We start from the raw sequence: 26,822 nt of genomic DNA on the forward strand, positions 1-26,822 counted from the left end.
AAAGATCTTTCCTTCTCTGACTAACTCAAGAGAAAGGCCAAGGGAGGGCACAGCAAAGAGGTGACTGACTGGAACACAGAGATCAATATCCAGCCAGAGGAATCGTCATCAGAGAGGGCCGGGTGGAGCTCAGTGGTGGAGCGCTTGCCTAGCATGCACAAGACCCTGGGCTGGATCCCCAGCGCCTCAGAAACAACAGGAAAGAAATTATAAACAGGACAGCACAAAATATGCATCTCAAGCAAACTGAAGGAAATAACAAAGAGCACCAAATACAATTCAAAACAAATTACAGCTGGGGTGGTGGTGTGCACCTGTAGTCCCAGCTGCTGGGGAGGCTGAGGCAGGAAGATGGCAAATTTAAAGCCAGACATAGCAACTTAGCAAGGCCCTAAGCAATTTAGCAAGATCCCATCTGTAAATAATATAAAAAGGGTTGGGATGCAGCTCCGTGCTTAAGTGTACCAAAAAAAATTTTTTTAATTACAACACAGATCACCTGGGAGGAAAGTCAACTAAATAATCTCGAAATCAACAAAATTCTAATAAAAACAGAAATCCAGATATGGAAATGACTAAAACGATGAGGGATCATTTTGACCCTCAGGTCCAAATCTGGAAAACAGACCCCACCCCATCCCCAAAAACTCCTAGAAAAAAACCACAACTGTCTAAATAGACATAGACCACAAGGGGGTGCTGGAGCATCAGTTTTGGAGCCTTCCAAGTCTATCCAGAAATATTCATGTTCTCTCTCTCTCTCTCTCTCTCTCTCTCTCTCTCACACACACACACACACACACACACACACACACACACACACACACACACACACACACACCAGCCCTGCACTTTACCACTGAGCTACATCACCAGTCCTTTTTTGAGACAGTCTCACTAAGTTGCCCAGACTGGCCTTGAACTTGTGATCCTGGGATTACCGGCATATGCTACCACGCCCATCCAGGAATTTGTTGGATCTGCCCGAAGCAGTCCAAGGCAGAGAAATCTAGGATTTGCAAATGGATCATCTTGCACTCTTGGGTCACTCTGTGGGGGGTGGGGCGCACAGGAAGATGTCCCCTCCCAGGAACACAGGGAAGACGTGGATGTCAGTGAGAACCCAAGTTGGTTAGCACTGAGGCAAGTCACTCTGTGGGCCACACAGGAAAGAGCTGCATCTGCCCAGTGCCTTGAACGGGCCACTGTGTTGCTTTCTTCTTTTCCTATTGCTTTACAACACCTTGAGTGACACTTGTGACCTTGTGATTTTTGAAGCCTAGGAACTTGGGCACAACTTGGCTCTGCTTTGGAATCTCAGGAGGCTGCGTTTTCACCTGGAGGTGGGATTGGGGAAGAAGCTGCCCCAGGCTCGCTCAGGTTGCTGGGAGAATTCTCTTCCGGCAGTTACAGAACCCATGCAAGAGCTTCTGAGTGGCTCTGGGCTGGAGGCTGCCCCCAGCTTCAGGGCTGCTTGGTTCCTCCCCACGTGGCCCTTTGCATAGACAGACCACAGCAGGAGCCTTTGCTCTTCAAAGCCACCAGGACAATTCCTCACTCCAGTCTGCGGTAAAGCGGGGGCCACACAAAGCCACAATCGCTAGGAGATGAGAACTTCCAAGGGTGAGATGAGTCATCCCAGAATTTGCCCCTCACAGCCACTGTCCCTAATGTGATGGACAGAAGGGGGAGTGTCTTAGATGTTCCTTCAATTCCCTGAAAGTTGAGTCCCACGTCCATAAAAGGGGTTTGTCCTGAGCATTCCTTGTGGGGTCCAAATCCAGGTGGGGCTCAGGAAGGGCCTCCACACACCTGGCCCCGTTCACTGAGGCTCGTCTGTGCACTCATCGATAATGAGCCAACGAAGCTGCTCCACGCCAGGTGAGTTATGGTCCATGCCAAGGTCTATGCTTGATCCCTCTCCAGATGGATCCAGTTTCATCTCAGTGATTCTAGAAGAGAGGGTATGTGACTATACCCTTTAAAATAAGGAAACTGAGGCTGGTGAGTTGTCTGAGGTCAGCCGTGACCTACTGACCAACTCGCACTTCTCCAACTGAAGCCCTGCTGGGGCTCATGCCTCAGTGATGCCGAAACCTTGGCTCTAGAACCTGCATTCCCCCACGGTCGTCTTCTGGCGTCCAGTTTTTCTCAGGCCATCCAGGAAACCTCACAATGGCAGGTCCCTGGCCCTCCCCAATACTGGAATGGCAGATACACCGGGAGGACTCTCAAACAAAATGTGAGAATACAAGAGTGTGCTGTGTGACCTTGGGGCATTCACTGTCCCTCTCTGTCTCCAGTTCTGTATCTGTGTAGGAGAGGCTCCCGGAGGTCCTAAAGTGTCTCTGGTTGTGGTGGATTGAGCTCCCAGAGGGTAAAACTCATATCCTCAAGACTGCCATCACCAGACAGTGAGTAAGGCCATCCAGGATCAGTGAGCCACAGAGAAACCTTCAGCTGACCCAAGAGGCCAGACCTGCCAGCCAAAGAGTTCTTTTTGCCTGTCCCATGGAATGGTGAGAAATAATAATTATCTGTTGTTTTTGCCATTAAGAATCAGGGGTGTTTGTTACACAGCAAACACATCCGTCCACAGAGATGGGTGTTCACAGGCAGCAGCTTCAGCAGGGATAGCTTGGAGCTCGGGAAGAAGATCTGAGCCAGGAGAGAAATTCCTTCAGTGCAGTCGCAGCCCCAGCCTTCTCTGATCCTACAGGAGTGTTAAAACATGGTGGTTCACCAGAGTCCTCCTGCTTGTAATAAAGTATCACAAACTGGGCACTGGAGGGTGAGAGTGTATAGTCTGACAGTTCTGAAGGCCAGAGCTGGTTCCATGCCTCCCAGCATCTGGTGATTATTGACAATCTTTGGTGACAGTCCTTGGCTTGCAGCAGCATCATGTGGTCTCCCTGTATGCAATGCCCAAATTTCACACCTTTATGAGGATGCAGTCCTGCTGGATGAGGGCCTGTCCTGCTCCAGTGTGACCTCATCTTAATGAATCACACCTGCAATCACCTATTTCCAAATGAGGTCCTATGATGAGGTTCTAAGGGTTGAGTTCTATAATGCTTTTGAGAGGCATGACTCACCCATAACATGCATTTAGGCACAGGGCCTTTGTATCCCATATTGACCAGTCTTCAGAAGTGGCCAGCCCTAGGGAAGGGCATAGCTAGGTTTCAGTAGCTCCCTTAAGTCTTAGAGGGCGCCAGGAGGACTCGGTTCTGTACCCCAGCAGACAACCCTCTGACAGCTGAAGAGTGGTGTTCCAGTTCTGAAGAGTTCTGGATGGCACGGTACAGCGTCCTGGCCACAGCAGATATCCAACACCTGCCACATCCACGTGGCCTCCACTGCCATGATCCCACCACAGCACCCAGCACAGTGGACCCACTAACGCATCCGCTAAAGGGGTGTCCTGGGGGTTTCTGATTGTAACAAGAGCTGCCAGAGTTCTCAGGGTGTAAGATTCTGAGCTAGTCACCTCGAGGGCTGTGCTCAGTTCTGTGCAGCACAGTTTCATGATGTTGGAACTCTGCCCCTGGGAAACGGTCGGCAGCCTTCAGAGAGACTGGAGATCAACAGCTGTGACACTGTAGCACATCAGCAGAGACCATCTGCCAACCACGTCAGCCCTGTGAAGAACGTTGCTCTCTCTTGTGGAGGACTTCAGAGACACCAAAGTGTTCATGTACTGCCACTCATTACCCACGGCCTCAGCTGTGGGCACAGAGCACAGCCAGAGACTGGGCTTCCTGGTTCCCACCTCCAAGTGCTGCATCTACCCACATCCTCATTGCAATTCAGAGCCCAGTCAGAGCTCCACTGGCTGCAATTTTGTGGCCTGTAGAGCCCAAGACAAAGGCCTTGCTCTCACAGCCTTCCAGGGTCTGGCCACTTGCCAGGAGCCTCGGGTGGATGGACAGAGAGGCAAAGAGATAGCTGGATGGCTGGAAGGAAAGAAGGAAAATGCAAAATAATGAAGGAAAGGATGGGTGCATGGTGCGTGGAAAGACAGCAATGGAAGAAATCTGGTCATAGAAAAATCTAGAAAGAGAATAAGAGAAATCAATACACAATGAGGAAAAGAGAGATGGGGGAGGAGAAAGAAGAGAAGTAAAAGGGAGAAAGAGTGACCAGCAAGTAGACAGACCAAAGACAGATAAAGCAGAGAGACAGAGTGAAAATAGGGACAGGAAAAGGAGGCAGAGGGGAAAATAAAATAGAGCAAATCCAGACATACGGCAGGGAGAAAGACGGGGCCGAGGGGGAAATGGAAGATAAAGGAAGCCGCGATGGGAGCCATGGCAGGTAGACAGGCCAGAGGGAGAGAAGAGGAGAAAGAGAAACGCAAATAAGAGAGGTAGAAACTTCTGACCACAAAGAGAACACAGAGATAAAAGATGGAGATGGAGGGAGAGAAGAGCAAGAGGCAGATTAGAAGGACAGGAGGGAGCGATGGAGATGGAGGAGACTGGAGAGTGGAGAGAAGTAGAGAGGGAGGGGCAGAGACAAGGAAGGACCAGGGAGGTGAGAGGGAGGGATGGAGATGCAGGCAAGAAACCCAAAGCACAAGGGAGGGAGGCAGAGAAAGGAGAAGCAGAGTTGAGGCTGCCAAGGAGAGGCCCACATCAAAAAGACACAGGAGGGAGGGAGCAAGAGGGACGAGAGGAGGAAGAAGCATCTGGAGGAGTGGAGGGAGGAGCCAGAAACTTGGGGTGGTACGGGAGGTGCTGCTGAGACATCAGATAAGATAAAAATGGTACTTGTGGTGATGATGATAGGGATGACGATTACAGCAATAGTGGTAGTGGTGATGGTGGTGCTGGTGGTGGAGGTGGAGGTGGTGATGGAGGTGGAAGTGGTGATGGTGGTGATGGTGGTAATGGTGGAGGAAGTTGTGGTGGTGGTGGTGGTGCTGGTGATGGTGTGGAGGTGATGGTGGTGGTGGTGCTGGTGATGGTGTGGAGGTGCTGGTGATGGTGGTAGAGGTGGAGGTGATGGTGGTGGTGGTGGAAGTGGTGGTGGTGATGGTGATGGTGGAGGAAGTTGTGGTGGTGCTGGTGATGGTGGTGGAGGTGGAGGTGATGGTAGTGGTGGTGGTACTAGTGGTGATGGTGGTGATGGTGGAGGAGGTTGTGGTGGCGATGGTGATGGAGGTGGAGGTGATGGTGGTGATGGTGCTGGTGATGGTGGTGGAGGTGGAGGTGATGGTAGTGGTGGTGGTACTAGTGGTGATGGTGATGCTAGTGGTGATGGTGGTGATGGTGGAGGAGGTTGTGGTGGCGATGGTGATGGAGGTGGAGGTGATGGTGGTGGAGGTGGAGGTGATGGTAGTGGTGGTGGTGGTGCTAGTGGTGAGATGGTGGAGGAGGTTGTGGTGGTGTTGGTGATGGTGATGGATGGTGGTGGAGGTGATGGTGGTGATGATGGTGGAGGAGGTTGTGGTGGTGTTGGTGATGGTGATGGATGGTGGTGGAGGTGATGGTGGTAATTATGATGGCAATACTGATAGTAGCAACAACTGACATTGAGTGCTTACTATACACTGGTCACCATTTTAATTTCCACCTCTCTCAACTGGAGTATAATTGATACACAATAAAAGGCATGGAATTCAGAAGTTCCAGGGGCATGTGTGCATGTGAAGGTATCTGATTGTCTACAGAAAAGGGATCTAGACTAAGTGGATTTTTGAATACAGTAGTAGCAGGGAGTGTGACCTCACGGAGCCTGACATCTTGGGGTTGTTGAAGACCTAGGTTCCAGGGTCCTGTTTGACAAGTGCTGCTCTGTTTCAGGTGGGTTGAGCCCAGTGCCCCTAAATACACCAAGCTCTGTTCTTGGCTGGTGTCTGAATGAAGAGTGCTTTGGAAACTAGGGGAAATGTGCAAATAACCAAGAGCCCAATAAAGCTGGAGAATCCCGGCTTGAGGGGAACGGGCTGCTATGGGAGAGAGACTGTCGCAGCTTCTCCTGATGCCCGAGATGTGCCCAAGCACCTCCTTGTTCAGCACGGCCTCCTTTTGCCCATACACCTCATCTCAGAACCAGAAGCTGCCAGAATGCTCTGTGGAATGCTCCTCCAACTGTCACCGTGAACAAGAAATACTGGAGAAGATAAATAGATTCAACCCGACCGAAGCATTACATAAGGCCACATGGACATGCGCCCCCATTAATATGTGCCACTTGTAGGTTTTTATGTATGCATTAAATTTTTTCAAAAAGAAATGTTTACTGTTTTAAGCCACTAAGTTCTGGGGATGTTGGTTATGCAGACAAAACTAGCTGTGAAATTATGTGACTCTTTAAAGTCATACAAGGAGCTAAAGGTGGGCAGTCTGTCTCCTCCCCATTGTGCTCTGGATTCAGCTCAAGGAAGCCGTCCAAACAGCTTTCAGTCCACGATCCACCCACCCACCCACCGCAGGGGCAGGTCTTCACTCCCAGGACGACATTTAAAACCCTTGACATGAAAGTTTCCAGCATGACAGACCAGAGACTCTCCCTGGGGTCCTGGAGAGCGCCTCTGGGGGGCTGGGTTCCGGGGAGGCCTTAGGGAGCCCCTGGCAGCAGGACCGTGGGGAGCCCCGAGAGGCTGATCGTGAGGAGGCCTAGGAGAGCCCCTGGTGGCGCATGGCGGGGAGGCCTCGGGAGGGCCTGGTGTGGGGAGACAAGGCAGCATGTCGACGGGTGGTTTGGCTGCAGGTGTGGCCTGGCCATCAGCGAATCTGCCAGCAGCGGCTGTCTAACCTCAGCTCGTGGCTGAAGAACCCGCGACGCGACTCTCAGAACCCACTACCTCCCAAGGATTCATTAACACAGCCCACCTGAAAGTCACAAGCCCGCAGAGGCCAGCCACACAAAAACAAGAGAATTCTCAGATAATTTATTCAGAATTTTAATATAAACAAGTAATTACCCCATATTTTACATGCAGAACAATTCCAATACCTCCAGGCCCCCCACCCACCACCACCACCAAAAAAAAAAAAAAGGCATATTCTGTACATGGTGCTACTTGGCTCTTGTAGGAAAACATTGAAAACGTAATAATTGGGCTTTGGGTGGGTATTGTTTCCGAGTTGTCTTCTGCAAAAGCCGTAGACATTTGATCTGCACTGCTGACATGCAGAGCCAAGGCCACCCAGACACACACAGGGGTAGGGAGCAGCAGACTTGATAAAGTCTAAAGACCAGGTGAGCCATCTTGCTCACATGCGTCCAGGTACACTCGCTTGGGGCTTGTCCTTCCTTCTCAACCAGAACCGAGAGCCCCAGATGCATGAATCTGGTTTTTAACAAGGATTTTTATGGCCCACACCCACACAAAAATTTGGCTAGAGGCTAGTTCTGAACCTTGATTAGTATCAGAAGGTGACAGTGAGCTCAAAAAGTCATTGCTTTGCCTCCATTTCTTGGGGACCCCTAATGACACATTTAGTCAGAGCCCCCGAAAGGCCATCCCATTTTTAAGTGCTCTAAAGAACCGAGTGCTGGTCTGTTCTGTTCATTTCCAGCTTCTAGCATAAATTAATATTCTTGAGAACATTCTGGAAGATTTTCTGAAATGATACTACCCCATGCACACCATCTATCTAAAAACCATTCCCCCTTCCCCCACCCCCAACAAAACCATAATTTCTGAAAAGCCCAAGGTGTCAAGGACTCACCAGATGGCATCCACAAGACATTGATATACCCCCAAATTCCACCCACCACGAAGCAGAAAAGTGACCACTTCTGGTACACAGCACATCCATTTGCTCACCAGGACGGCCAGCAGGAACCATGCCCTGATGGCCACACTGCCCAACAACCAGTGTGATGGTGGGCTACCAAGGACTTCCTAACCCAACATGCACATCTCCTGCTGGACCATCTGCCCTGCCGGGGTGGGATTCAAGACTGCACATCAGTGGGGGACATACTTCTAGGGTCACCGCATTGTAGTGCCAACCCTTTTATCGATTCCACGTTTTCATTACATTGTGCTTTCTCCAGAGAAGGACCATGCCTTCCCACTAGCTTAATGACAGCACAGCACCTAGGACAGCTCCCAGAACATGGGCATTTCCTAGCATGTGCTTGACCTCACGGACCTGGGCAGAAAGAGATGTGATGGGTGTTCTCCTCCTGAAAGAAGAAACTATTGCATGGATTTCACATGTCGATGAAAAAGTGTTCATAACAGTGAGCCGTCTTTAAAGACGAACAAAAAGTGTTCACCTAAGCCAGTGTTTGGTGACAATCACTACCAACTCCCAGCATGGCCATGCCTCTGTAGGGCCAAACTTCTATGTCACACAGTCAACATTTTCTAAGGCTGAGAGGAGGTCTGGGAACCATCAGCTTCCCACTCTTCTCACTACCGCAGGAGACATCAAAATGAAATTGGTGGACCCCCGTTTGTACTGGCAGGCCAGGACTTGACCCCTCTCCAGGAGGTGGAGAGGAGGGGGTCCACAGGGCAGTGCCTAAAAGGACAGGAGCAGTGGGGTTTGGCAAATAAGACCACAGCTCTGCTGACCCCACCTAGACTTTCACAAGAGTTCTCAAAGTCGCACAAGGTCAGGCCAAGGCCCAACACAGGGGTTCAAGGTTTTGTTAAAACTGTGTTCAGCACACTGCTGGGTCTTAAACTGGGATTTCCAGAAATGCCCCCTGCCCTACCTTCCATAAAAGGAAACCCTGCAGTCAGGGTATGCATGTGCGTGTAGGGTGCCTGTGAATACAATCTATGTGCTCCCCCCCCCCCAGAGCATTATCAGTCTGGAAGGAGTGGGAATGAGTATCCGAGAACCCACAGCACCTGTGCACTCACTTTGGGGGGCTCCAGCAGGACAGGGGGGTGATGGATTCTGGCCCTGAGCCAAAGCTTGCCTTTTCAGCAGCCGATGAGACACCCTCGTTTCATCCGAGGCGGCAGGCCAGGTGCCCCATCCATCAGCTACAGCGATGACCTGAACCTTGGTTTCCATTTGGAGAGCACAGCATCAACAGATGCAGGATGTTTTAAAAGGAAGATTTAATTCAGAGAGGAATACTATCGGTCAGGAGGTCAGGACTAGGTTCACATGAAGGCTACAACTTCTCCATCCTAACTCCCCCCCTCAAAATTCTCACTGGTCCCTGCCATTTGGAATCAGCTAATACACTTTTTTCCTGATTCAAACTGGATCCAGGCAGAATTCTGAAGTCTCAAAGATGTCTGTTATTGAACCACATCCTAACAACACACTGAGGTAGACTGTGCTGGGAAAAAAAATCATGACCCACATTCACCTGTTTATTTTTCCTTGATAAAAATTTACATGCACTCCATTTTTTACGAAAGTGATTTTTAGATTGATTTTATATATTAAAATAAATACTTTTTCCCACTAAGAAAAACTTTCTGAATTAGAAAAATGTGAAAACTGCTGCTAGCGTAGTATATTACTACAAATTTACTAGGAAAAGAACAAAATACCTAGATCTGTGTGTCTCTAATTGACATACAGACTCTTATATTTACAAAATAATTTTGGCGAAAATAATTTCTGTACTCTTGCTTCTTGTACCCAATCACTGAGGCTCCCCAGCAACATTTTACAGGCTGTATTTTCTCAAATCATATAAATAAGATAGTAATAGGCCGTTGGAATTCGTGTCTACCTGTGTTCTCAACCCAGAACTGAGAGGGCTCGGAGGTCGTCACTGTATCCCTGTCCCACGACTCTTAACAGAGGAAGAGGAGAAGGAAGCAAACATCTGTAGGGAAACGCTCAGGGGTGGCCCGTGGGGAGGGTTCTGATGAACCCAGGTGGGGAGTTCACCATGTTCTTCACTTGAGCAGCTGTGATTCTCGCACAGAGAATTAGATGGGCGACTCCCATCGTTCAGTTCTCAGCGGTGGGGGAGTCTGACGGTCTCGCCTCCAGACATTAGTCTCTTAGAGATTGCAACATGATAAGCACCTGAGGGAGATGCTCAGGTATCACGCCTGACCCAGCTGAGGTTCCCGGGCACAGGGCTGCTCTGGGCGACGGTACTGAGGATACTCAGATGTCCCACGGATGGAGAGGACCGACGTTCTCAGCGCGTCCCCTGGTATATTGCTTGATGTTCGCAGAGGCCATCCTGGTTGCTGGTCTTTGGGAGCCGATTTGTTGTGTTCGCACAGTAACTGAGGAAGGTGCACACCCAGGAGAAGGAACACCGGGGCCGGGGGGAGGTACACAAAGGATGAACACAGGTGTCCTCGAAGGAGGGCCCATCGGTAACCAGTTCATCCAAGCAGGAAATTTCCGGCAGAACTTGTTATTCAAACAGGACCAACTCCCAGTTGCCCACACTCCATGGGGCCTCAAAAATGTCCAAAAGGGTTAGCAGCTAATGTGGCTTAATTCCCAGAAAACACTCCTTTAAGACCCAAATAAGAAGCTACTCCTGCCCACTCACTCTCCTGAGACAGGCAGACCCCCCAGTCCTCCTCCAGGGAACAGTCAATAACTTAGGAGGCTAATGCCCGAGACCTCTTCAAAATTAAATATGTTACAAATATATCCTCAAAATTCTGTCATCTCAGGTTTTTTTCCCTTTTGCTTCTTTTTCTTTTTGTCCTGGCTTTGTTTGGTCTTCCAAAGATCCACGATGACCATTCCAAACTAAACGTCCCTCCCTCAGCTCCTGAAAACCATCGATTCACCAGAGGGAAGGGGAAGAGTCACCTGAGGCAGGACTCCCGACAGGAGAAGACTCTGTCTAGGGCACAGTCTCCCGGAAGGAAGCAGCCGGGGGGAGGACGTGAGCCACAGACCTGCCAGCCACAGACCCCCAGAGCCAATTCCCAAAGCTTCAACTCAGCACGAAGACTCTGCACGCACACGCACGCACGCACACCAAAGCACACGTGTGCACGCACGCCGAGGCTGTGCACACTTATCAGAAGGGACAGCAGCAGCTGTTGGTCAACTTGAGGAACTGATTTTGTGAACAAGAAAAAAATAAAATCCTTCCATCGGGATGAGAAAGGTCACCCTGTAAAGCTCGGGCTTCTGGCGGGACAGGATTTTGTTTCTCCTTTCAACATTTGCTCCTCAGACAAGTTCTCTCTTTTATACTGTAGCTCAGACACTAGCAGAAGGAAAAATAAAAACTCTGTAAAAATACGTGTTTTCTTTCAATCTACTAAGAAAAAAAAATCCTGGTTCGAAATTGTGGATGCCCAAAGGGCAGCAGCCATGGAACCCCTTCCCGTCCAGGTTCACAGTTAAATCTTCTGATGACCAGTCGAATTGGCAAGCACACAGCGTGTTTTAGGTCAAAAGATGAACAGAAATGTACAGGAACTATCTCTGAGATCTGTTTGACGTTGGGGTAGAGTTGTGAGAATCCTGAGTTTTCTAGAGGCGTTCAAACCAGAGAAAAGTGAAACAGGAACCTCCCCCACAGGCACTGTTAGGAGGGACTGGACCGGGGCAAGGTCAGAATCCGCCCGTTCTTCTTGCCCCCGTTCATGTGGGTGTAGGGGATGTGGTCCTCATAGTTCCGCTTGATGCCCAGAGAGGACCCTCCCTCCCGGCCCCCGGCCTCCTCCCTCTGACAGTGGGAGGACCGATCCAAGGGGACATTCTCCATGTCCTCAAACTCCATCTCCAGCTCCTCAGTCTCAGGAGCCTTGTTCTCATCACTGTGGAAGAAGGAAACTTCTGGAAAGCTGGGGTGCAGGTCATCCTTGAGCATGTTGACGATTTCCAGGAAGGTGGGCCGCATCTTGGGGTTGAACTGCCAGCACATGCGCATCAGCTCGGTGCTGTGGGACAGAGGGACAGGTGGGGGATGAGTCTGGGAGTCCACCAAGCAGCACGCCCCAGCCCTGCAGCCGACACTCAGAGATGACACTTGTGCATGTCGGAAGCCATGTGTGCGGCCCTTGTCAAGGCAGGAATGGCAACTCAAGGGTACGAAAAGGTGGCTTTGACAGTAAGCCAAAAAGGCCATCTCACTAGGACAGGTGCATCATGGGTGATGGCTTTATCCATCCCTGACCCTCCACCCCTTCTGCACCCGGCGCTTCATAACCTTTCATTCCTAACTGGGCTTCCCGGAAGGGCTCCCCTGGTCCACCAGCAGTGCTGGACTTGAAGACCCCGCAGGGCGGGATGCTCAAGCCCCAGTAGGTGCACCTGCCAGAGGCCCAGCCCTCCATCCCCAGAGGGTGGGAGGAGGGGCCTCAGCCACAGGAGCAGCCCCTGCCAGTGGGCTTCATGGTATGTGCCCGGAGGAGACTCTACATCCTCAGAGGCTGCCTTGGGGCCTCCAGGCTAACGCTCTGCTCCACCAAGAGCACTTGGGACAGGAGTCGGGCTTGTTCTCCATTTCACCTTTCTCCTCACCACCACTGTACCTTCCAGGGCGGGAACTGGCCCTCTGAGTGTGTTTATGAACGAAGTTTAATCGGCACATGGTCACACCCACTCATTAAGTAATGTCTGCAGCCACCGGGAGCTACAGCCACAAGGCCCCAAAGCGGGAAACCATCACAATGTAGCCCTTTGGGGAGAAGCCTGCGAGCTCCACCCTAGGCCTCACTTAATCTCCCTGATCCTAGAACTAATGCAACGTCTTTGCAACTGTAACTAGTACAAAAGGCAGTAAGAATGGTTACCTAACAACAGCATTGCTAGCACTGAGTAGGAAATTTTTTTTCCTAATTTTAGAAGGCAATATTTATTGGACCATTAGTGAAGCTAGACAATTTTCCAAGTGTAAAATGGCACAGGTGTGTGTGGACTATTTGACCCTATAACAAAAATTTAAAAGAAAAATGTGTGTTGGGGGGGCGATACCTGATACATTTACATAATAAAAAAGAAAAAACAAGCATAGGTCTCCCTCCCCCAAGTTCTCAGGTTTCCTTCTCCAAGATTGCCACTATGGTGGCTCCTAGCACAGCCTCCCAGTTGTGTATGCAATAAAAGCAGCTGTGTGAAGACGTGATATGGAACCACACTCATGAATGCAGATGCACAATATGCACACCAAGTGCACACACAGAGGTGAGGTCATGGGATGTGCACACTAAGTGTGCCAAAAAAAAAAAAAAAAAAAACCACAAGCACACAAGACCTGCATGCAGGCACAAGTATGCTTGCAAAGATCTGAAATGCAAACACAGGCTCGCATGAAGACATGCCATTCAGACAGCACATGCTTAATGATCAAATATAGAAACACCCAGGCAGGCACGTGCAAGCACAAGCCTGCATGTGAAGACGCACTTCAAACACACCAGGCACACAGCATGCACACACAAGTGTGCGAGCAGCATAGGCCAGGCACACCTGTGCTGTGTCTCTGCACTTACACTGTATCTGGACAGTTGTCGGGCTGCTCCAGGTACCCGCCGTCCATGACGAACTTCAGCACCTGCTCGTTAGATAGGCCTTGGTAGGGCTGTTCCGCCAGGCTGGTGATCTCCCAGAGGACCACACCGAAGGACCTGCCGGCAGGTTGAGAGTAGTTAACAAAGAAGCCACCCAGTGACACACACCCTTATCATCCACTGGACTTTGGCTGTCATTTATTAGAGCCTTGTTAATGAAACAATTCCTCTTGCAATTCATGAATTCCTACAACATCAGTCTCCACTGGAATGCAGGGGAGCCGTGTGAGGTCTGCAGCCCGGGCATCGCCTTCGTTTCCTGATGAAGAGATGGGAGGAAGGCCGGCTTCCCTGGCCCCCTCTGGGCCTGTCACACATGCCTCCTCACAGGCCCGGCCATGTGGTTACTGCTCCAGCCAACTCACCACATGTCAGAAGAAGCGGTAAAGACCCCGTCCTTCAGGGACTCGGGTGCCATCCACCGCACGGGCAGCAGGCCCTTGCCCCCTTTCCGGTAGTAATCCGTTTCGTAGATGTCTCTGGTCATTCCAAAATCTGACAAGAAACAGGTCACACACTCAGCCTGCAGCCTGTGGCCCCGGTCTGCCACTCTGACTGCCCTCAGGTGTGCGTTCACCGGGGCTGGCCATGTTCAGTGAGAACGGACTCTGGGGGATTCATGAGGATGCGGAGGGGGAATGCCAACCGCCATTTACAGGGAGGGACCAGGAGGCACCAAGTGACAAAGACCTGGCTTTCTGGCCTGTACCTTGGAGTTCCATTCTCAGCACCCACCCTGTACTCTCTCCAGCACCCCAAACTGACTTCTTGACTTTCCACAGCCAACCTCTGGTCCCCACTGGATAGAGCCCCGTCACCCAACCAGCTCGTCCCCAGACACCCAGAATCGGGCCTTCCCTTGACCCACCCCTTTCCTCACTCCCCACACCCAACCCAGCAGCACCCCACCTCTCCCTCAACCCAGCTACTCCTCACTGGGGCCACCCAGGTCCACCACCACCTTTCACCAGTCTACACCCCTCCCACCCGACAGTGACAGCCCACTGCCCAGGACAGGCCACATAAGAGGACCATGCCCCCGCCTGCTCCATTGCTAATGTAAGAGGACATCTTTTGGGTTTTGTTTGCGTATTGGGGGAGTTTTTTTTTGAGTTTCAGTTCGTTTGTTTGAAGTCTTGGGATTGAACCCAGGGCACTCCAACACTGAGCTACACCCCCAGGAAAATGGGCCTTGCACCCGCCCTCCTCTTGCCTCAGCTTCCCAGGCCCCTGGGATCATAGGCATCACCATTACATATGGCGAGAATCTCTTGGGATCATAAACCGAATCATTTTCCTTCCTGTTTCCATTGCTAATCCAGAAGAATGGCCTTGAGATCATAAGGAAGGTCATGTTTCCCACTTGTATCCTACCAGGTGACATTCTGTGACTTGCAAGGCCCCTCCAGGTGTGGTTCTGGCCTCTCAGCTCACATACCTCTCTTGCTCCTCAGGTCCCCCATATCCATCTTATTCAGACCCCAAACCATCTTTCCAGCCTCAGAGCCTTTGCATGCGCTATCCCCTCTCCTGGACACTCTCACTCATCCTGCCAGATGCCGCTGGAACGTCACACCTTCCTACAGAGAGCGATGTTTCCTGAACTGGACTCTCCCCGAGGCTTCTCTCCCCAACCCCCGGGGACTCTACTCCCTTCACTGTTCTTTGCCCTCCCTTCCTCGTCTCGTCTACACAGTGTGAAATTCTTTACTACTTTTCTGGAGCAGCCCCACCATTATGGATGGATATGGTCTGTGTTGTCCAATGTGGTGGCCACAGGCTCAGGTGGCTGTCAAACACCCGAATGTGGCCAGTAACCAATGGACTGGAATTTTACTTTCACTTAATTGAAATGTAAATGAGGACATAGACCACGCTGTGCTAGATAATGCAGACCACAGTGTGATTTAGTCTAGTGGCACCTCCAGCACCCACTAAGGTGGCAGCGTCTACCAAGCACAAGGAATTGTTGAAAGAAGCGAAGGGGTGAGTTCATCCATAAATATGACTCAAGGCCAGTGGAAGACTGGGCCCCAGCCCTGACACTGTAGACAAGATCTGAGAACTTATCCTGGAGAGCTGCCCCCTGAACTTGAACCAGCCAGGCCAGACATTTCAAAGCAGAAAGAAAGATCCAAAGACAAACCTCCAATTTTGACAGTAAAATCGTGAGCGACCATGCAGTTTCGAGCTGCCAGGTCCCGGTGCACAAACTTCTTGGCATTCAAGTATGCCATCCCATCTGCGATCTCTGCTGCCATCTGAATCACCTCTTGCAGGGTTGGGGGAGGGCGACCGGGGTTATTCTACAGTGGAAACATGGGTTCATGTTCAGCGACCCTGGTACCCGCAGCCAGGAGCGGGCCCCCTGCCCGGGTCTAGAGGCAGCTCACCTCAGCCTCCGGCCTCAGAGAGCGGAGGTAGCTCTTCAGGTCTCCGTGAGCCATCAGCTCCATCACCACCAGCGTGGGCTGGCCCTTGGACACCACCCCCAGGAGGCGGACCTGCAGAGTAAGGGGTTCTCTGGTGAGAGTCTGTGGGATGTGTCAACTCACCGTGGTCCCTCTGCCTGGTGCCTATGGCACACTAGGCATCCTGTGCCCAGATGGAGCATGATCAGCCCTGGTGTGGGGAGCAAACAGACACCCCAAGGCAAAGCCCACCCCCTTAATGTTCCCGAGCACACGGGGCATGTGCCAGGTTACAAAAGGCTACAAAGAAGCCAGGAAGAGGGAAGACAGAGAGGATTCCAGGTGGTGATGGAAAAGATCCAGAGAGATGAAAAATTCTGGAAAGTGCAGGAAGATTCCAGAAAGTGATGGAAAGTTCTGGAAAACAATGGTACAGAGATAGAGTCTGGTTCCAGGTGAGGTGGGAGAGGGGGCATGGAGGAGCCCCTTCCCCATCTTTGGGATGGAGGGTGCAGGGGAAGATGGGCAGGTCCACATCCAGTGTCCCTGGCAGTCTGTGGTAAGAGGCAGCAGGGCAAGGGCAGGCATGAGAGGAGGCCCATGTGGCCCGGGCAGACCTACCACATGATGGCAGGTGAAGCCCTTCATGACCGAGGCCTCGTTGAGGAACTCGATCCGCTCCCGGAGACTGGCTGCCTCGTTGACGGTCTTCACTGCCACCCGGGTCTCCGCCTCGCCCTTGATGATGTCCTTGGCATTGCCCTCGTACACCATGCCGAAGGAGCCCTGCCCCAGCTCCCGCAGGAGGGTGATCTTCTCCCGAGGCACCTCCCATTCGTCCGGCACATACACAGAAGAGGGGAACACTACTCCTCACTTATCCACACGGCACCCTCGGCTGATCCCCAGGGGCCAGCCACCTCCCGTGCCCGAGTCCCCTGCAAATGCTCATGTCCCTGTGACCCAGGACTCTGTCAGGCACTGAACATGTGACCAAGAACAGGGCAGGTGTCGCTGCCCCACGGAGGAGGTGGAACCAGCCCTCCCTTGCAGCTGGGAACACAAAGCCCCTCGTGGAAGCTGCCACAAAGAGCAGACGTGTCCCCAGCATTCACCCGGCCACCACTCGCCCCCTCCTCTCCCTGGCTCTCATCTCCTTGGTCTCCCATCTTAACTTCCAATCCCCACCCCCAGGTTGGAGGATGAGTTCGGAGTTCTGTCCCTGACCCTCAGCGGCCACTCCAGCTGCACACCCCAGGCTGCAGCCCCAGGTCCTCAGCCTCTTCCCCCAGCCCAGAGGCCCCAGAACAGCTCCGTCCTCCCACCCAGGCAGGAATCGGACAGCAGCCGCCGGACGGCCCGTAGGAACGGAGTCTCCGGTGAGGGCAGGTGGGCAAGCTCCAAGGAGCAAGGAGGCCTTCCTTGCCCTGTCTGGGGTGACAGTCTGTCCTCGGCCCTCCCTTGGTGGGATCACCCATTAGGGAAGGGGATGGTACTCACCGTCACTGGCGCTGAGGTACTCGGGGTTTGAAGAAGCATAGAGAGGTCCCATCGGCCCATCTGGCTGCCTGCGGGGAAAAGCCGAAGCTGAGCAGCGTGAGACTCACGGCACCCACCCTAGGTCTTGAACTGGCCACAGCAGGAGACATTTACACCTCAGAAATGGGCAAACACTACAAGTTGGAATGGATTTAGGTTTTGTTTTTTTCCTTAGTTGTAGGTGGACACAATACCTTTATTTTATTTGTTTCTATTTTTATGTGGTGCCAGGAATCGAATCCAGTGCCTCACGCATGCTAGGCTAGCACTCTGCCACTGAGTCACAACCCTGGCCCCAGGAATGGATCTAACTTTCTGTTGTTTGTTCCCAACTTAAAAAAGCAATGGATAAAGTATTACTAATAATGCAGATTCAACTTGACAGTGGGTCATTTCAGTACCCAACATTGCTCACGACCCACAAAAGTTGAGATGATATTCTTCCAGGATTTAAAAACCATGCTTCAGCAAAGGTATTGCTCATGCCATTGATGAAAATACATTTCTTATTTAATTTTGGTCTGACTCTTTAATGCAAAAAAAAAAAAAAATCAACATTTATGTTGTAGCTATACTTGTTCATCGATGACAACCATAGGCTGGCTATGGGTGTGCAGGTTTGGGGAGGGGGGATCAACAAAAGCATTAAGAATCAACGGGAGAGGGGAAATTCTCAATCAAGAATATTACATATTAAGATTATTACCTATAAATTGCACGTTGTACATCCAGTAGTGATTTGGAAGGGCAATGAAAGATGGAATTTATAATGAACTTAGCTGTACCCCTGTCTGCATCCAGGCATACCCCCTCCCCCCGCCCCGAGAGCCGGTTGTTGACCATTTGCCGGCACATCACCGGACTCACCTTTTTCTCAGGAATAGGTAAATGCTTCCAATCACAACACTGAAGAGAAAGACAAAGATGAGGGGGCCAATGATGATTTTGGCAATATTTGATGGCACATCTACTGAAAAAAATAAGAAAAGAGAATGAGAAAATATGTGGTTCACATCAAAAATCACAGTTTGGAGCCATACTTGACCTTGAGCCTCTCTCTGCTGGTTACTCAGACCCCCCCTTCCCACCCCCCCCCCCAATCCTCAAACACCACTTGGCTGAGCAGGGCTCAGAGCCCGTGTTCCTGAAACCCCCTGCCGCAGCCCCTCCCTAGGCCAGCCTTCTCTTCCCCACCCCAGGGTGGCTTCCCAAGCACAGAATCCAGGTGGTCAGCCAGGGACCCACACTAAGATCCAAGGGGGTCATGTGAACCCCCAAATTTGTAAGTAGTTGGATCAAAAGAGCAGGTGACCTGGGGCCCTCAAGCTTGCGGCTAGTGTCTGAAGTGAGGGTGCCTTGTGGGAGACCATCATGTGCGTAAGCTTGTAGGCTGTTTGCTAACTCTGGATTGGACTGGATGGGATTTGCAGAACATCAGCACGTTCACCCTGACCCTGACCCTGACCTGAGCCAGCCCAGCAAGAATCACTTGACACTTCTGCACCCTCATGGTGCCCAGCACGTGAAACCCAGCCAGAGAGAAGTCCCGTCCCACCCAGCTCACAATCCTCCCTCCCTCCAAATCGCTTTGCTCATGCCTGTGTCCACATGTGCATGTGGGCTCCTGCCACATGCACGCTCTACCCATCTCCCCCTTGGCCTCTATGTATTCCTTCTTCAAGATCTTGATCAAGATGTCACCACCTCCAGGAAGCACAGCCTGATCAGCCGGCTGCCCCTTCCCCACAGTCCTCAGGGGCTGGCTCACCCAAAGGCAGCAGCCCAAGAACACTTCACGCTTAGCTGTTCATTGCTGTACCCAAGGTAGAGAAGGCCCGTTCTGCCCTCCTCCCCAGGGGACGTGGCCCATCTCTTAACAAAGATGGAAACACTAGCAGTGGAACCAGTGTGTCCACAGAGGTGCCCTGTGACAGCCCTGGACATGCACCATGGCATGGAAACTCCCTCGACCTCCTGACGTGGGTCCTGTTATTTTCCCTGTGTGCACCTGTGCCTCGGTATCTGAGGGGACCGGTGCCAGGACCCCTGTGGATATCAAACTCCATGGATGTTCAAGTCTTTATATAAAATGGCACAGTATTTGCACAGAATCTATGCGCATCCTCCCACAGACTTTAATTCATCTCAGGATGACTTAGGACATCTGATACAATGTAAATGCTATGTCAATGTTGTTATTGTTTTAGGGGAAATAAGGAAAAAATCTGCACATTCACTGTGGATATGATTTTTTTCTTTTATTTTCAATTTATGATTGGCTGACTCTGAGATGTGGATCCCACAAATACAGAGCACCAGGTGCAGGCTCAGAGAGGGCAAATGCCCAGCCTTAGGTACACAGCAGCAGCAGGTGGAACAAGGGTCAAGGTCAGGCCGGCATTCCTACCTCCCCAGGGGTCATTCACTAGAAAAGTCCTACCATGCCTACGGTGCCAAGCCCAGACCCAACCACCTGAGGTTGCCAAGGAAACTTACGATAATCGGTCACGTAGAAATACGTGGCTTCTGTCCAGGAGCCGTTGCCTGCCAGGGAGGTGGCCCGGATGCGCACGCTGTAGTTCCCTGGTGACAGCCCACGCAGCCTGCAGCCCCTCTCCAGAGCAAAGTGCTTCCGGGAGACACAGAGATGCAGCTCCTAGGAGGAAGGAGACAGGCCATTGAGTTCTGCACACCTGGGGCACCCAAGTTGTGGACAAACTGCTCGATGCTGAACATTCTCACTCCTCAGAGCAGATCTGACTTTGCCACGGACACATAAGAGCCACCAGCAAATCTGTACCTCCCACAAACAGGACGGCAGAGTCCCAGCAAAACTCAGCGGACCCCGAAAGTCGAGCTTTGTGTGCTTTTCCTGTGTCATAAAATATTCTTTGACAATTACCCTGTTTTAAAGGGGCACTAGGGCATGTATTTGTGGGCACCGTGTGCCGTTATGTGTATGTGCTGTAGAGAGATTAAAGCAGGCCAACAAACAAGTGTCACCTCACGCTGACAGTGTCTTTCTGCGAGAACACTTTGGATGTATTCCATTTTAGTTTAATTTTTAAAAGTCCACGGTCACGTTGTAACGCCACGCATTCATGACGTCTGGGGTGATGATTCAACCCGTGTGTGCAACCTGCAGGGGTCATCTCGGGGTGGCCAGCATTTGTCTGTCCTTAAACATTCATCATCTGTGTTGGGAACTTCAAACTCTTTCTCCTAGTTCTGTGCAAAGCATAAGATGAGCTGCTCTCAACAGCCCCTCCCCTGTGAGTGACCACTAGAACTTACCCCTCCTACACAGAGGGGTTTGGGGGCCCGTTATCCCACCTCCCTCTGCCTCCCCTCCTCCTACCCCACATCCATTCCTCAGTATTTTGAAATATCACATACGGTCACTACTCAGGGAACAGGTCCCTGAAGCTTATCTGTCCTAGATGAAACTCTGCACCTTCCCTTAACATCTCTCCTTATTCTTTGGCTTCTTCCCCTTTTTAAATGTAAAGGTGATCCTCAGCTCAGGGGCCAAGAGCAACGGGAGGCAGCCACATGTGGCCTGCAGGACAGGCTGGACCTCACGCTGCTCAGTGGCAGGTCAACCCTCAAACTCAGAACCGCCTGGACTTCTCCTTGAGGTCGCCCACTGTGGGGCAGTTTCCGCCAGACCTCCAGCAAAGTCAGCGTCCGGCCGGAGTGAAGGCCCTGGGGGTCGGTCATCTCCATCTTTTTCACACCTCCCAGCCCCTGCCCCAGCAGAACCAAACAGTTCAATGTCTAAGGACAGGTTTAAAAAAAAAAAAAAAGCCCTTTCCTTCCCATGGATTGACTTTTGATATATTTTTTTCATTATCATGAAAAGAACTGGAGTCTACCCAAATGTCTGTTAGGAAAAGACATAAATAAAGCAGGGCCCACACCCCACCAGCAGCACGTAGCTAGAGATAAACCAGGACTTGTCAGAAGAGACAGGAGCCTCTCTGGGCTATCTGTCGGGGCGACCCGCAAGCATCAGGCCAAAACTCAAAAAAAACTTTCCAAAACAGCCCCATGGCTAGCAGAGCAGAGCGTGTGCAGAACGGAAAATTTGGGGAGGAGGAGGGTGGGGAAGAGAAAGAAATGTACAATCTCCGGTGCTTATCATGTGACAATCATAGCAAGAAAACAAACTGGCCCATTGGCAGGGGCAGGGGCGGGGACTCTAGTCCAAAGGTTTTTCCAAGTAGAATGAGTCACCAAGTAGAAGGGGACAAATAAGCAAATATAGAAACCCCAGAGCTGCTATCAGGAGCAGGGGCAGGGCCTTCCCTGCAGCGAGTGGCCTACCCAGACACCTTGAGGGGCGGGAGCAGGAAGGGCACCGGATGGAGAGATCCAGAGCCTGGCAAGCACCCTCCACCGTCACCACAACAAAACATGCAAAAGGAGAACCGAAACCCGACCAAGGGTGAAGCCGGTTGCGTAAAAAGTTGTGCAAATAACAGAAAGGGAACGAAAAATCCAAAAGATATCAGCACGCCCGCGCACCAAACACTGATGCTCCTTCCCTGGAGGGGGCATCCCACGTCACCAGACAGCCAGCCCCCGACTCCCGGAAAGCCTCTCCTCTTCACCAAGCAGGGGTGGCTTCAGATAAGACCAGCCTGCAGAGCCAGGGACAGCAGAGAGCAGGATGCAGGATGGAGCCGGGCAAGGCCAGCTCCAGCCTTAAGAGATGCCGTGTTGACCTCTTACTCACCCCAGACTCATGACCACCTCACTGTCACACATTACCCTGGAGGAGCACCCACCCCGGCGCCATCTTGGCCCGTCCACCTTCAGCCTATGGAACTGGCCCATATAAGATTAAAGGAAGGTCGGGCCCAGCCTCCTCAGAGTAGAAAGTCATAAATAATCCTCCACTCGGTAACTAAAATCCCCCCTGCTCCATTCACTCTTATAATAAGGACCCTCATCCTTTGTTTGGGGAGAAGATGATTTATGAGTCCATCTTTTCTTCTGCTGCTCTCTGCATGAGTCAACCCCCTTCACTGCTCAATGAACTCAGTGTCAGTATTGGGTTCCTGGATCCAGGAGGGAGAAAGAAGCCTGATTTGGGGCCAGAAGCTAACCCCTAGGGACAGAGTACCCAGAGGGCAGGCAGGAGAAGTGGTGAGGGACAAACGATTTGGACACATGGTTTAAGGATGAAGCAAAGCCATCAAGTAGAGGCAATCTGTCTATTCAACTAGCAAAAGGGAGGAAAAAGTTACCCGCCGATGCTGCAGAGAGTTCTGTAAACGGGGCAAGACCTACGGTGGTGCCCCGCCCCGACCTGGCTTGGCTTATTGAAGGTCACCCACAGGCTGAGATGTTCAGTGGAAATTTTCAGAAATGCACAACTCGCGTTTTATGTGACTTATTAAAGCACGTTGTTATAACTGTTCTGTTTTATTTTTAATTATTGTTGGCACCTCCTACGGCACCTAATTTGTAGGTTAGACTTTATCACAGGTACACATGCCCGGAAAACCCCGCATACTTAGGGATCCGTACCATCCACAGCCCCAGGCATCCAGTGGAAGTCTAGAGATGAATTCCTCAAGATGGTACTTCTCCTCTCCCACAGTGTGAATCGTGAATACATATAAATAAGTTTCATGCTACCTTTTTCTTGGTCAAAACGGTAGGCAATTAAGGACAAAGTTGGAAATGATCAAGTGTCTACAGAAAGGTTATTAAGGAGGTGGCTGTAACCTCTCTCTCTCTCTCTCTGGAGATTTGGAATAACTGTGACCACAAAAGGCCAGCCAGGAACATGCTGATGCAACCCACAGGCAGGAATCCTGGATCCCGCTATGGAAACAAAGGAGTTTTCCCTCTGTCTTAGGCTGGTTTAAATGGGGGAGAAGGGGAGTTCTCAACTGTTGGTGGAAGGTGGGGGATAACGGCACAAAGGATCTAAAATTCAGATGCTGTAATCTCAACGTCTGCTTTACATGGACAAAAGTCATTCCAAACACCATTCAAAATGGTGTACATCACCAGTTTTATGGAGATGCCACATTCTGTGTATCCACTCTCCAGGAGATGATAGACACCATTTGATGACTTATATTCTTTTGCTGGTGATAAAACTCTTGCTCTTAAAGCTTTTTCCCTATTATCTAAATACATTTGTGGGGGACACACAAAAACATTCAAATAATAGGGGAAAGGCTTTGTGAGTTGAAATTGCATCCCCCTTGAGAGGTAATAAGAGGATGGAAACTTATTCTGACCACTGCGTTTAGAGGTGGATCTTCTGGAGGTGAGTGGATTAGATAAGGTCACGGGGTGGAGCCCCTATGGTAAAGTATTGGTGCCTTCATGAGGAGGAGAGAGACAAGACCCACAGACGTACGCATACTCTCTGCGTCTCACCATGCGACGCCCCATGTCTGGTTGGGACTTTGTCAACAAAGGACCACCACCAGATTCAGTCCTTCAAACCTCCAGAACTGTGAGCTTTATATAAACCTGTTTTCTCTAAGAAGTTATCCAGCCTCAGGTGCTTGTCTACAGTAAGGAAAAGGGGACTAATCCAAATTTGAATCACTTTTGTTTTAGGACAATGGGATTAATGCTTACAGGATAATATAAGTGAATCACACTTCCCTGTGTCTGTGAAATCGTGAGCTTGGCAACAGGACACACTTTGGTTAATGGACATTTGCAAAGTTATGCAAACAGAGGCTTGAAAAGTGTCTGGACCAGCCCACTAGAGAACACCTGAGGTGAGGCCCCAAGTGCCCCAGGTGAGCCAGACGTCAGTGAGACCACCAGCCCCAGCCAAACCAGCTCAGGGCAAAAGAAACACCCGAAGGACCCACTGAGAAAGAATACATGTCTTCAACCTGTGCCTTCTGGGGCAGCGTATTATACAGCACAAGTTGACCGGAACACCTTAAGCTATTTAGGCAAAGAGCTAAAACGCTTTGCAGATAAAATTAGCATTTTACCTAGAACAGGGAAACTCAAGGCAACCAAAATGTCTATAAAGAAACCATGGTTCCGTGGCAAATTAAACCCTGTGTAGCCAGTATGCATTGATCCCAAAGGCTATAGGGGCAGACGGTGTTAGGCCGAAGAAAGCCACTTCTGAGTGTGGATTCGGCACAGGTTAGGTCTGTGCCAACATAAGACCAGCCGATTCCTGAGGGAAGGGACGCGCGTCATGCTGGGGACGGGGCTGAGTGTGGAGCGCTCACGTGCGAAGCTCTGGGCTAGACCCCAGCACCAGCACCACAAAGATTTCTTCAATAAAGTAAAAATGGGTGTCCAAAAAGGGCAAATACGACCCCCCTGACTGGTAAAGATGACTGTTTCAGCAAGGGCACTTCTATTTTCTAGAATTTTCGTTTTTTAGTGGGGGACCACAAGTAGTTTCCATGTGTCCTTATTCTTTTCCACAGGTCTCCGCAGGCCAATGGGCTCCAAGTCCCCATTAGAGTGGAACATTTGGGTTTCAAGAGTAGATGGGGTCCCAAGGGGCCACAGAGGGAGGCTGGCCTGGCTATGGGAGGACTCTCAAAGTTCCAGGAGATCAGACTGTGCTGCCTCGACCCCGTTCAGGGTGAATAAACTCTGCCCCACAGACCAGAGGCAGCCTGCACCCAACTCGGAGGGCAGAGCTCAAGGCAGCGAGAGAGCCTGGGGACGGAACTGGGAGCAGTGGGCAGCCATGCTGTGTGGCTCCGAGCCGAAGGTCAGTATCTGGGGGAAGCACTTGGGCCAGAGCCAAGGCAGAGGAAGGGGGACCTGGATGGCGTGAGCCCAAAGCCAAGACCCTCACCTCGTCGCCGTAGCGCCGGTAGCTCACTTCGTACAGCACGATCAGACCGTTGGGCTCCTTGGGCTCTTGCCACATCAAGTGAACAACGTTGTTCTCGAAGATTTCGTGGGTCACAGGGCCGACGATGTCATCTGCCTTGGCTGTAAGCAGCAGCAGTTAGAGGCTGGGCTGTAACTCGGATCACACCCACCGCTGCCACCTGACGGCTTGGCACTGTGACACTGACTGCCCCACGTCCCGCTCCTCGTCAGAGGACGGGCTATCAGACTCCACGGTGGTCAGCAAAGGTCTCTGGGTTATTTTCTTCACCTACCTTTTCTCTCATTTCAGACTCACTACACATTGCAAAAACGGGTCCGAGGTGTTCTATGGACTCTTCCTGTGCTTCCACCAATAAAATACCCATATACATCATCAACGGTATTGATAAGGATGGACATGTGAGGAGAACTGGTCCAGGACCCCCCCCCCCGCCCCCCGCGCATCTCAAAGTCCACAGATGCTCAAGTCCCTCTTACAAAGTGGTGCAATCTGCACAGAACCCAAGTACATCCCCTGTAGACTTTAAACCGCTGGATGGCTTGTCTCATACAATGCACATCACTACGCTGCACTCTATGGAATTATGACAAATGGAAATTTTTTCTAAATATTTTTCATCTGTGGTTGTTTGATGGGGGGATGCAGAACCCTTAGGTAGGGAGGACCACTGTACGTTATTAAAACTAGGAAACTGACACTGATCGCCTGCTATAAACTAGACTGCATTTTTCTTTGGGTTTAAGTAGATGATTTGTGAAAAGCACTTTGAACATGAATGACAAATGCGTGCTTTGACAAATTGACACATTTCTGGAGGATCCTTGTAACAATAATGGGTTGTCACACCACGTGGACTTTGAAGAAGCAATTCCAATTCGACCCACAGATTTGAATGAAATACTTGGACAGGTGCGTCAAGCCGCTCATCTAAGGGTTACTTTTTAAGTGGGACATTTCAACACAGCCACCGGCAGACCACTGAGAAAGGACTTTTAAACCAAACAGGAAGGCTCGCTCGCAGCTGAAATACCATGCCATCAACCCATGACACCGCTTCACGAGCCTCCTCATAAAGTGAGCTGAAAGTGATTTGCAGGAATATTACTCTGCCTTTAAAAGGAAGAATGTTCTGCAGTATGGAAAAACATGACGAAACAGCAGGACATCGGGCTAAGTGAAATCAGCCAGGCACAAACTAGCAAAGACCAGGGGCCCCACCTACAGGAGGCCACTGGAGTCCGGGGATCCACAGTGATGGGAGGCAACGAGGCAGGAGCCAGGCTGGGACGGGACAGGGTCAGTGTGACGTGGGACAGAGCTCAAGTGTGGGGAGAGGAGAGCTGTCGGGGTTGTACTGTGTGAACGTGCTTCACGCCCCTGGACTGTGCACATCAGTGTGCCGGCTAAGATGGTAAATTTCATGTTATGTGTAGTCAAAATTAAAAAAAAAAAAAAAAAAGAACAAAACTTGTACAGGTGGAGCCATCTGAGTAAATAAATTTCTGGGAAAACATAAAAAGACTAATCAGGGCTCATCTTAGGAATTTAGGGGTGACTAAATTCAACCTTTCTTACTACA

The 26,822-nt window shown here is 50.9% G+C and overlaps 1 protein-coding gene across 5 annotated transcripts in view; it reads right to left on the reverse strand.

The window, feature by feature from the left end:
• Nucleotides 1–6,894: 6,894 nt before the first annotated feature.
• The window catches only part of Insr (insulin receptor), a 122,305-nt gene continuing 102,377 nt past the window's right edge, over nucleotides 6,895–26,822 (reverse strand). For 3 of the 5 annotated variants that reach the window (XM_078034776.1, XM_078034780.1, XM_078034783.1), the window contains 10 exons: nucleotides 25,202–25,341; nucleotides 19,885–20,044; nucleotides 18,256–18,358; nucleotides 17,350–17,417; nucleotides 16,471–16,715; nucleotides 15,832–15,942; nucleotides 15,585–15,744; nucleotides 13,804–13,933; nucleotides 13,361–13,495; nucleotides 6,895–11,806 (listed from right to left, as the gene is read on the reverse strand). In XM_078034776.1, coding sequence (XP_077890902.1) covers nucleotides 11,452–11,806; nucleotides 13,361–13,495; nucleotides 13,804–13,933; nucleotides 15,585–15,744; nucleotides 15,832–15,942; nucleotides 16,471–16,715; nucleotides 17,350–17,417; nucleotides 18,256–18,358; nucleotides 19,885–20,044; nucleotides 25,202–25,341 — 1,607 coding nt within the window. In that variant the 3' untranslated portion in view covers nucleotides 6,895–11,451. The remainder of the gene's footprint in view (nucleotides 11,807–13,360; nucleotides 13,496–13,803; nucleotides 13,934–15,584; nucleotides 15,745–15,831; nucleotides 15,943–16,470; nucleotides 16,716–17,349; nucleotides 17,418–18,255; nucleotides 18,359–19,884; nucleotides 20,045–25,201; nucleotides 25,342–26,822) is intronic. The other 2 variants (XM_078034778.1, XM_078034781.1) reach the window with 1 other exon arrangement.

This window comes from Ictidomys tridecemlineatus, chromosome 2, assembly GCF_052094955.1.
Source record: "Ictidomys tridecemlineatus isolate mIctTri1 chromosome 2, mIctTri1.hap1, whole genome shotgun sequence".
Lineage (NCBI taxonomy): Eukaryota > Metazoa > Chordata > Mammalia > Rodentia > Sciuridae > Ictidomys > Ictidomys tridecemlineatus.